This window comes from Neodiprion virginianus, chromosome 7 (assembly GCF_021901495.1).
Source record: "Neodiprion virginianus isolate iyNeoVirg1 chromosome 7, iyNeoVirg1.1, whole genome shotgun sequence".
Lineage (NCBI taxonomy): Eukaryota > Metazoa > Arthropoda > Insecta > Hymenoptera > Diprionidae > Neodiprion > Neodiprion virginianus.
In genome coordinates this window covers 21,336,429-21,347,443 of record NC_060883.1, presented here as the reverse complement: position 1 = coordinate 21,347,443, position 11,015 = coordinate 21,336,429, and the positions used below count along the sequence as shown (strand labels likewise).

Genomic DNA, 11,015 nt, shown 5'->3' with positions numbered 1-11,015 from the left:
GCTGGTTGACCACGAAATCCGATTAGTCGGGTGAACGTAAATGCTGCTGGAGGCGCCCGTCCGTCGAATGCCATTACGGTGCCGGTTATCCGGGGAGGCGTGAGCTGGAAGAGCAAGGGTCAGAGGGTCAGCAATTAAGCCCACCGAGTAAACTGGCGAGACTCGAAGGCAGTCAATTTTCATTTCTAATGTAATAACTCGACCGCTATGTGTCCGGCTGTAATTCCGCTAGCGAATTACTGACTGCAGGTTACTCATTACTTTAACTCGCGGTCATTTCCCGTTTGCCTGCGACAAAGACGACCGCAAAGATTGCGGGAATTCCTCGCAGCTGGCAGCCTTAGACACAGTGCCCGTGAACAACTCACCGGTGAGCTAACGTAGTCTCGACCGGTTGGCCAGGTGCTTGATTCGCTTTGGCGAGGCCTTGACGACCCGTTTGTCACTCGCAAAATTACAACTATCGCACACGTGATGTGAGGGTGAATAATATAACAACTCTTATACAATTTATGGCAAAGGCCTTTGGTGTTTATTCTTCGGACAAACTCAACATACACGGTTATATTTGCATCGGTACAAAGTGAACAAAGGCCAGTTGCAAAAGAACCGATTAAGCCTCAAAAGGAACACTTAATAATCCAAAATCTTGACATTTTTTTAATGGCCATTTAGTTTCCGTCCACTAAATCATCGTACACACGGTCGAAACGAAGTGTATAACTTCTTTCAATCATCAATTAGACGGAAAGTCAGCGGTGTCGCCGGTCCGTATAGGAGTTTACTTTGGAACTGGAGATCTCTGTCATACGTCACCTTCCATCTTCTGAAAATCTGGTAATCGAGACGATTAATCATACGCTATGCAGACCAGACTCGGGACGCGTTAGCTCTGCGCGTATACCTTCGCGAGTAGAATTTCCATTTCCAAATTTGCAAAGCGTTGACCGATGCAGGCTCTCGGACCGAATCCAAATGGGAGAAAGGAAAATGGATTAGCGTTCCTGGCGGATGGCGCGTACGCCCTGTCACCTCGACCGGTTTCCTCTGAATCTCTGAGCCATCGCTCAGGCAGGTATTTCTGGGGCTCTGGGAATTCCTCCGGCGAATTTGACGCCTCAACGTGATACATGGCCACCACCGTCTGCGCAAAATCGATGCAGAATTAATTTGCAACTCCATTCGGGTGACCAAGAAGCGAGGTAAGAATTTAGGTCATTAGTTAAGAAAATCTGAACACTGTGGTATCCGGATTCAGATTGCAAATCGTGAAAGAGAGAGAACAAAAAAAAAAAACAACTGCACATAGGCATACATCATTTCTGGCGGATATTCATGCCTCGAACAGGGTCGAAGAACCAGAATTCAAGGTAACCGTTATTATATCGTATACGAGTTTCAATTAGTTAAGGCAAAGATTTGTACCGCTCAATTATAAATTAACTTCTCGCTCGGTGTTACGCAAACGTCAAGGTTCGCCCAAATTGAATCTCTCGCGTAAATAGCGATGTTTTGCCAGTTGAATTATGGGACTGCAGCGAACACGTGGATTTACTTTGAATAAATTTAAATCAAGTCGGCAATACCGTCGGGATTTTGTTGTTTTGTTTAATCAGCTTCTTCAACAACCTTCGTCAACCAAGTTTTCATGCAATCTTAGAGAGAAATGTTTACTATTTCGTTGAAGAGATGGGGCTAGAAGTTAAATTTATTTGACGGCGAAACTAACGCGATGGGCGAATAACGGGGTGACATCAATACGGATGCACAAGTTGTCACGTGAGTGAAAGACGAAAACAAAAAAAAAAAAAAAAAAAAATGATGCCAAAATGCGGAACGAAGCGTGAGAGCAAGCTTCAGATTAAGGATGACGCGATACCGTGGCAAGAGTATTTAGCATGAATATTGCAGGTGTACGACGGTTGAAATTCTCGATTGACGTCAGGTGTCGGTTACTGATATATGAAATTCCTTCGCAATAACGTGGATTAAATCGAGTGGAAATTCGCGACGCTGAAGTACGAATTAGTTTAATATTCATAAACTTCGAACCGTTATTCATGGAATATCTTCATGCCTACAAACTAATTGTGCAATTAGGGGATTACGCTGTGGCACAATTAACAATTTCGCATACTTACTCCCTTTGGTATTTGGTAACCCGATAGTACCACGTCTTTGCCAACCTCTCGCAATGATCCGATTGCTGTCGGGGTGATTCTGAAAAATTATGCTCCTCTGGGTGCTCTAGAAACTGTAAAAAAGCGACTGGAGCAAGCTATGAGCGATTGAAAGCATGGAACGAGAGGAGCAGTAGCTGGGACTTCACGGACATCTGTGATTTAAGCGTGTACAAGTGGAGAGACATCGAGTTTCCGGATCTATCGTGAATTTTAAATCACCAAGCCTGTTTGTGTGCACTGACGGCGTTTAAATATGTATACAGTAGAGTCACCTCATACTCTCCTTGATGCAAGCTTTCAGATACGGGAGTTTGAGGACGTCCTCCTGGCTTACCGGAGAGTCAACTTCCGGTAGAACTAGCTTGAGCTCCTCTCGAAGACACCTCTGAGCTCTGCTGTTCGTCGACAGATGCACCAGCGCGTTTTCCATCGACCTCGCCGTCTGGGAAAGCGTATTTTAAGGTACACACATAAAACGGGACAGACCTCGACGTTCCATCTTTCCACATTTTCATTCGCGTTAAAAAAAGAAGTGGAAGAAAATCACCGTGTCGATCCCGGCGTGCAACATGTCGATAGCCACAACACAGGCGACGGTCTTGTTACTCGTGGTCAAAACGTGTTCCAAAATACTCTGGGTCTCCGATGACTCGCCCTCCTTTCGGCTTATCCGTTCCACGCACCGATTGATGTACTTCATGGATATGCTGCGGTGGCGAAAGAAAACCTGTCAGTCCGATCGGATGACTTTAAGACTACACAAGTTGAAGGGAATTCAGACTACTTAAACCGACTTCTCGCACAGCCGTAAAGCGATTTCGAGTGTTGCCAACCCCTCGACTTGAGACGAAATGTAAACTTGACCCATTGCCTGAAGTGAATGAAGGGAGTCTGGTGTTTGAGTCACGACGCGGGAACCTATTAGGCCGTGAGTTTACACTTCCAAAATTGGTTTACTTGCCGTTCGTTATGGTATTATGGACGGAACATTCGGCCCAACGGAAAGTAAACCCAAGCCGTACAACTCTCGAGGTATGTACGCAGGCGTATATTTACATTGAGAACGATTAATGCCCCGAAGTGTTAATTATCGAGTCGTTTTCTTTGGTGCAAGCTTAGGGCGCAATCGCGATACCGCGTACCTGCTACGCGCCTTCTAAGAAGATTAAAACTAATTAATTGCCTGATGTACAAGAGACCGTCGGGGACTCCGGAGTCTATCGAAATACCCAAGCCCGTCTGTATCCACATCGTTTAATAATTTTGCCGCGGCTTGTCAAGGGAGAGATGATTGATGAGAGGCTAAATATATCTTCGGCTAACATATCCGCGACGCTGCCAGCGTAAATACGTCGCCACGCTCCTGATGAAAAAATCTTTTGAGAATCCAAGCTTGCGGCAAGAATTCCGGAACATGAGCCAAGTTTTGCAGCTTGCTGACTTCCTCGCAATCTCTATGCCCCGAAACTCGAGGGCAGCTTTTCCACTTCCTTTTCCTCTTTACAAGGACACCTCCAACTCGAACGCGTTTAGCTGAAATTTCATTTGGACACCCTCGCGGGATAGTCGGGGAAATTGGTAAGGGCGATGAAGATTGATGAAGGGGCTGCAATTGAACGTGCTTTATCGCGACTAGGGACCCTTACCAGAAGTAGGCGTTCGCCGACTCAAAACACGCTCAAGATGTACCTTTACCTTATCGCAATTTTATAATACGAACTCGATTTGTACGTCAACAGCACGATTGAACTCCTTCCTCCGGAAGGCGGACATGGGGCTTGGACTGACGTCGAGGTCGTAAGTGAGCTTCATCATGGTTAGCACAGCCTCTACGAGACGATGAGCGTCGCTGCTTTCCGGAGATTCCGGGTCGTCTAGACATCCGAGACGAGTGTCCATCGCCAGAAGAGCCACGGCTAAATGTGGAGGAGGAGAAAACGAAAGAAGGTATATTAAATAAAATCCCTTCGGTGTAATAATAATGATTCGAGTACATGAGACGGGCGACGGTGCTTCGCAGCCCACTTAAGTGCGGGGCACCAAAACTACGAGACTCACATTCAAGAGCCCATTTATTAAGCTCGTTGCTGAAGGTTGCCGGTAGCATCTCATCTCTTCCGCGGATTCTCGTCATTCTGTAACAGGAATGGAAAAATATAAGCAATGAAAAGGAGAGAGGCGAAGAGGGGAGGACTTTCGAGCCGATATTCTTCGCTTCTCCGCTTTTTCTTCAAAAGCTCCTTCGTCGTGCGTTGTTATTAATTCAAACAGCGGCTCACCTCTCGACAAAATCCGAAGCCACTTCATTGATTGGCTGAATGTACTTAGACGCCACTTTTGGATTCAGCATTGGCGTGTTCGCCACGTTCCTTATCGAGTGCCATTCTCTACCTTGCCTGTTGAGTGTAAAAATTTAGAAAAGAATTCAATGGATTCGCTACTCGTCTGGGATTTAATTCTTCGGACCTCCATTTCTGGAACTCATTTAATACTCACTCTGTCACCATGCTTCCAACTCCGTCGAAGAAATCATTCCTCACGTGATCTCGGTAGTATTTATAACTGGGCATAGCGTCTCTCTTCGGCCAGATACCCTCCGTTCTGTAAATCTGAAGAGCAAAATTTTCATCAATGTTTCAAGACGCAAGGCGTTAATTGTCGAGTTGTTATCCTCCACACCTTTTCAAAGTCTTTTGGATCGCAGACGATCACTATGTCCGGTCTTCCGGGTAACGATGATAGTTTTATTATTTTCCCGTAACGCTTTTTCAATTTTTTCACCAGCTCCACCTGATTATCCCTTGGATACGAACCTGTGAATGAGTGAAGCATTAAAAAATATGATCATAAATAACTGTAATCTGCACTAAAAATATCTGTGACTGTATGATTATTGCCTCACGACGATATTTTTCACCCAACACTATCTTGTATAAATAACCATGTTTTCCTTCTAATCTCTTAAATTGATTTCATAAACATACTTTACACTCTGTCAACAAATTTGTGCGCGTATCACGTGTGTTACAACGATCGAGCAGCCACGCTCAATTATCGCCGATGATCCTTTGAACTTGATAATTACACTTCATGTATATTCCAAGCAATTACGAGATAACTGGGTACACTCAATGCGACTCTTCATGCACAGTCTCAAAAAGTTATCAAACGCTAAACCTGATTATGTTTTGATCTATATCGAACATAATTGAAAAAAAAAGAAATCTTGGGCATGAAGGAACCACGGATTGCAATGAAAATTCTATATATATATTTTTGTTCAATGACTGCATCCTTTAATTCTGTCTGTATTAAATGAACCATCAATTATTATCTATCAATATGTATGATCAAAGCAATTTATATTCTGGAGCAAACGGTATTAGTCAAAAATATCATTAATAAAAAAAAAAAAATATTCTTGTCCTAAAAGAATGTTGCATACTTTAATTGAACGCATATCAAACCAAGATCTAATAATATCTCAATATTAAAGAAAACAATTGTTGTTTTTTTTTTTTCTTTCTTTGTGGTAAAATATTTCACGGGGTCCTTTTGTGCCCCACGTTCCCCTATACCCACTTTCAGATCATATCGCACATACGTAAAAAGTGGAACGACACTGAGAATGGAAAATCCGATTTCGGTTTCAGCCCGTGGTTCTTTTCGAGAGGCTATCTCTGGTTATTGCGTAAAGATTGATAGGCGGGGACAAGGGAACCTGCCGGTGCAGATGTGCCGCTTTTTCGGTTCTTGAACCGCGGCTGATACGACGGTGCAAAGGTCCCGGGACAGATTCTCGGTACAAACGTACTCGAGTGCAGTGCAAATACGCAAATACAGTGACTTGACCACTGAAACTACTACCGGATGCATCGAACGACATCGGGGACCGTCAGAAGAAAACTCTGCAATCGGTACTGCGGAGGCAGATTCCTCAGAGGCTACCGATTGCAGCGAGTGAAAACGGACTCGGCTGGTACTTGGTCAGACACATGCGTCGATGCAGCGTCGACTGGAAATAGCGGTAAAGCGCTCAAGTTCTTCTGTGAAATTTCAGCGGCGCTCCAACTCCATCCAGTCGTAAAAGTGAGGACCAATTACTCGAGCAATTACCACACCGATTCAGTTTGCTCGACTTTTGTACGTTCGCTGTTCAACCAGCGTACCTACTTTGAGATTCTTCGACCGGTGGTAATTGACGGACTGTCCGTACCGCCGCGCGGGTCAATTATTAAACAATCTTGCGTTGCCGAAGAGTTAAGAGCTATTACAATACTTACTGCAAGCGTATTCACGCTCGTTTGAAACTTTCAATTATGCAATGTGAACGATGAGAGGTGAGCTTTTAGGTTATACCCAAAACGCGAGAAAAAGAATAGGCACGGCAGATACCATGGAAAAACTGTTGTAGTGCGTAAACCTTAAGATTTCTGCATCTGGACTTTTATTTTATTTGCTTTGTTACCAGTTCTACATCTGGAAACAATGATTTTTTTCAGCATAAGAAAGTGGAATTGAGCCTTTGGTATATTTTCTTCAAATTGTGATATTTCAAAAATTCAAATTGCGAAAAATTTGAATTTGAGATCGATGTTGAAAAATAGAATTTTAAAAAAACCTTTGAATAATGTAGAATAAAAATAAAATATAAGTAATGCAGATTTAGAAAATTGGAAGAGGAATAAAATTTCTTATTAAATCATTTCTCCTACAGTTTCTCAGAGTTGTAGTTTAAGCTGTACTGCTATCCAAAGAATTAAAATTGCGATTAAATCCCTTAAATTAATTTGGAATTAAAAAAAAAATCAATTAGCACCTACAGAATCCAATTACGTGACCCAACGTTTAAACGTGCGAATGCAGAAATCTTAAAGGTCATTTAAAGTGCTATTATTAACGTTCTTTTGATTCATTTCAGAATTCACCGCTTGCAACCGTATCAGGGACACTGTAAACTGCGAGGAAGATACGAACCAATCAGGGGTAGAAATCTCCAAAAATTTCCAATCAGTGGTACCGGCTTAGGCCCAGGGATTGCTTCGTAGGGCAGAGCGGGTCCAAAATCCTGGGTTTGCGGATTGGATCGGTCAGTTTCTTGGCGAAATTTTACCGAGTGACAGAACAGCGCGTGGTTGTTGGTCACGGCGGCGATACCAGTGGCCAGTTTTTTTCCCACACCAGCGTTCATGGCAGTGGTGAGTATATCAATGGGTTTTATGGCCTTGCGACACGGGCCGCGTGATTTACCGATTTATACTTTCCTCAAAGCTCTCCCGGGGTTCGTCGATATATATTCTTTTATCGCGTGGATTTTCACTGCCGGATTATGGATGTACGCTCGATGATAGTCGTGCGGTATTTTCCGCCTGGATTTCCACAATTTTCAAACACCGGATTGCGGTCGTGATATTAAAAAAAAAAAAAGACTCAAATCCACGAAAATATTACTATGGAACTAACTGCGGTGGGAAAATAAAATTTAGGACTACACGATAACCGGATTCAAAACTTGATCAGCTATGAAATCTCGTCCTGTATTCGGTCGCGGTTCTCTCGCTTTTCCCATTAACCGTTACAACGCGCATTTCGACTACACTTCACTATTTTTCTCTTTCGCAAAAGGACTTTGGTTCTTTTTTTATACTAGTTTTCATCACCGATGGAAACGATCGATAATGGAAATGAAAATCCGAGGTATGCTCAGAGTTTGAACTTGAACTATTTGACGATGTCCGATCCAGTTGAGGGAAATCACGATACTGCCGGTTACCGCATTTATGCGCGGAGGTTTCAAAATGTGTATAACAACAAGCGATTTGGGGTCACACGGTTTATCAATGTTAAATTAATTAATGCATACTTCTGAGACTTCCTATGTGTTAATGAAATAAATATCGTCGATTTCTAAACCCGACAGATATCACAATATTATACGCAACTCGATACGATAATTATCATCCACCGTTTGATCAATACATATAATAACCAACCGTTAATTCTTATGTCATAATCTTCGTTGCGGTAGTTAAAATAACAAGAAGAAAAATTACCAACTGTAAAAGATATTGAAATCTAGTTAGCTCTAGCTAGCCCTGATTGATTTTATCGACCGAGAGAATGGAAGGGTACGCTTGACGTAGACGATATTGAACGAGGTCGTCTCTTTAGATTCATTTCAAACTGCGCAGTCTGATATTTTAATAATCTGTGACGCATGTTGAAATACAATGATAATGTAACTTGCAGTAGTTTGATTGCGCGTGCTGATTAATCCGTTAAACTTTTACGTCCATCCCTGTTGGTTAATTGTTTCCTGGGGGCATATACACCATGCATGTATGTACTTTATGTGCGTATAAACTCTGGTGAATAGAATTACCCTATACGAAATTACAAACAGAATATCTCGTTTTAAACTTTGTTCCAGCGTCTAAATTAATTGCGCGAGTTCTCTCATTCTGGTGTGTGTGGTTCATAATTAAAATGTTTACATGTGCAGTAGGTCATAATATAATAACGATCATACGGGATGCAACGGGTGTGCAAGGCGCCAGGAAAATTATTACCGTCGCGTATTACTGGCTGCTTGTAAGAGTTATTTCCATCTCTGATCCCCGTCTGACTTATTCATTTTGTTCTCGACTCGTGTTTTAATTTGCTTTTAAAAGGAGGGGCCACCCGAAAGAAAAATCGAAAGAAGAGAAATTAATTTACGATAAAGATGTCTGAATGGACAATTAAAAAACGTACTTCAAGTAATTATCACTTGTGTAAGAAAAAAATATACACGTATATTATTTATTCCGCTTGAGTTATACATAGACAGGGTTCGGACATGTGAAAATCAGTAGGGACCTTGGGGAGATCGTTGCCTGGTCTCCTCGTAGCTGATCCTTGGCTTGAAGCCGTCCTGGTCGGCTTCGTACTCGACGATCTGTTTCCGTCCATCCGGCAGGAGGACAGAGTAGACTCCCCAGGTCAGTTCGCCATCCCGTCCCTCCTTCTGCTGATAGTCGTTGCCGGACTCGTCGTCCTTAACCGCGTACTCGAACTGGTACTTTGCCGGTTCCTGAAAAAAGGAGGGAAGAAACTGAAGAAGCCGGGTCAATTGGCGAATAGGAAAACCGACTTACCGTAGTTTCGTAGCCTTCTTGATAGCCTTGGAGGTTCAGCTGGCCGGATGATTGACTGCCGTATTGATTAGAGTCCCACATTGCAATTGACGGACTGATGGAATACGAGTTTTCTCCCCATTTCAAGGAAGCCCTCGAGGTGTCCGGAGCCCACGAATCACCGGATGTCTGTGCTGAATTGGATACCGGAAGATACCGGCCTTCCGGCGCAGGCAGGTAGACGTTTTTCGGTTCCATTGCTGAGTAGTTCGTCATTTCTTGGTCTTCGCCCATGGATTCGTCCTGCATCTCGTCTACCATCGGTGGCAGGTAGACGTTGCTTGGTTGTCGCATTTCTGGTTCTAGGTAGTTTCTTGGTGCTGGCTGATCGTCACGTAGAATACCGGCTTGCGCTGATGCCAGCGTTGCCAAAACGGCGAAGAAAATCTATGTGGGTGAATAGTGAACAAAGTTTTCTTAGTTCTGAGCAAGTTTATGGGAGGTAAAGTCAGTTTTGCAATTGCTTGTTTTGGAACTCCCAGAACTCCCGAATACAAAATGGCGGCTGCTTGAGCATTTCAACATACGATGCAGCTTCCACGGTTACCATTGAATTCGAACGGAATTTGGCGAACGGTTTCTTGCCATCGGTTCATGATTTCAGAAATTTTTTTGGAATTTACCATCGACGAAGTTCAGAATGGCGGAACGATTCCAAATCGAGGTGGACCACTTTCCTTGTCGTTGAAACTTTCATTACAAGACGAATCAATTACGGAACGCGCGAAAGGTTCGGTGATGAATCGATTGGGCGGTACACGAATGGCTTTATTATCACAACGAGGTTTCATAACGCAGCGTCATTCGGTGGTTCCAGTGGTTATTTCAAGGCGCGTATATACGTATAAATACTGTTGAAATTCGACGTTCGGTGATCAACAGACGTGTTTACCAAACTGTGCAGACCATAAACGACACGTGATACACTTACGAAAGGGCTCGAATTTTGATATATGGTACCCGAAGTAACTAACAGAGCCTACGCCCTTCGCGGAGCGATTATATTATTTCAACCGAGAGGCGTATAAGCGGACCGCGGATTGACCGATGATCTAAGCTCTGCAATCAGATAAAATCAGACTTCAGCAGCAGCAGCTGGAGGCGTAAGCGATATCGGGACTAGAAGAACTGGGTCGCTGCTTACGAAGGGAGTTTGATTTCTCTCTCGGTTACGCGAGGCACTGAGAGACCCTGCAGGAAGACCCTACCTTCTGCATTTCTGGACCGGCAAATCTTCGGTGTATAACTGTTCACCCCGAGGTTTGGAATAGGAGTGCTCGTTCCCTGGCAAATGATCCTCCTTCTTATAAGTCGCAGCCATCGGTTTATGGGCCCAGATTTTCGGCGTCGTCCAAACTCGAGCAAGGTCGGGGTCCCGGTTCCGCTTATCCCCAGGAGGCGAGGATCGGCGTCATCCTCGAGGAGAGGCGGCCGCGGACCGATGCCCGAGGTGATGCGGCTTTATGTAACCAGCTGCTCCGCATAATACGCGCGGGCTGTTGTGCAATTTGGGCAAGGCGTATTACGTGTAACGCATTCTCTCGCACGCCTAGCGCTACGCCACTCGGACGGTACTGTATATCATACGCGTACAATACATATATCTGTCTCTAAGCTCTGCCTGGACCAGAAACTGACAGGGTCAGAACCCGTGCGT

General features: G+C 43.9%; 2 protein-coding genes across 3 annotated transcripts; both read right to left on the bottom strand.

Annotated features, from left to right (window-relative positions):
* Positions 1-504: 504 nt before the first annotated feature.
* On the bottom strand, positions 505-7,957 carry LOC124308827 (probable cytochrome P450 49a1). Of its 2 annotated transcripts, none has more exons than XM_046771956.1 (11): positions 7,161-7,957; positions 4,863-4,996; positions 4,680-4,792; positions 4,463-4,579; positions 4,242-4,318; positions 3,904-4,099; positions 2,731-2,890; positions 2,456-2,625; positions 2,142-2,220; positions 905-1,144; positions 505-834 (listed from the first exon to the last, which is right to left on the bottom strand). In XM_046771956.1, the coding sequence occupies exons 1-11, from the start codon at positions 7,372-7,374 to the stop codon at positions 730-732; spliced, it is 1,605 nt and encodes a 534-aa protein (XP_046627912.1). In that variant the 5' UTR covers positions 7,375-7,957; the 3' UTR covers positions 505-729. The 2 variants fall into 2 exon arrangements, with proteins under 2 accessions (XP_046627912.1, XP_046627913.1); XM_046771957.1 differs by lacking the exon at positions 7,161-7,957 and adding an exon at positions 5,909-6,119.
* A 996-nt stretch (positions 7,958-8,953) lies between these two features.
* LOC124308423 (uncharacterized) lies at positions 8,954-10,764 on the bottom strand. The gene is made up of 3 exons (XM_046771131.1): positions 10,567-10,764; positions 9,320-9,745; positions 8,954-9,255 (listed from the first exon to the last, which is right to left on the bottom strand). The coding sequence occupies exons 1-3, from the start codon at positions 10,573-10,575 to the stop codon at positions 9,031-9,033; spliced, it is 660 nt and encodes a 219-aa protein (XP_046627087.1). The 5' UTR covers positions 10,576-10,764; the 3' UTR covers positions 8,954-9,030.
* Positions 10,765-11,015: the final 251 nt, after the last annotated feature.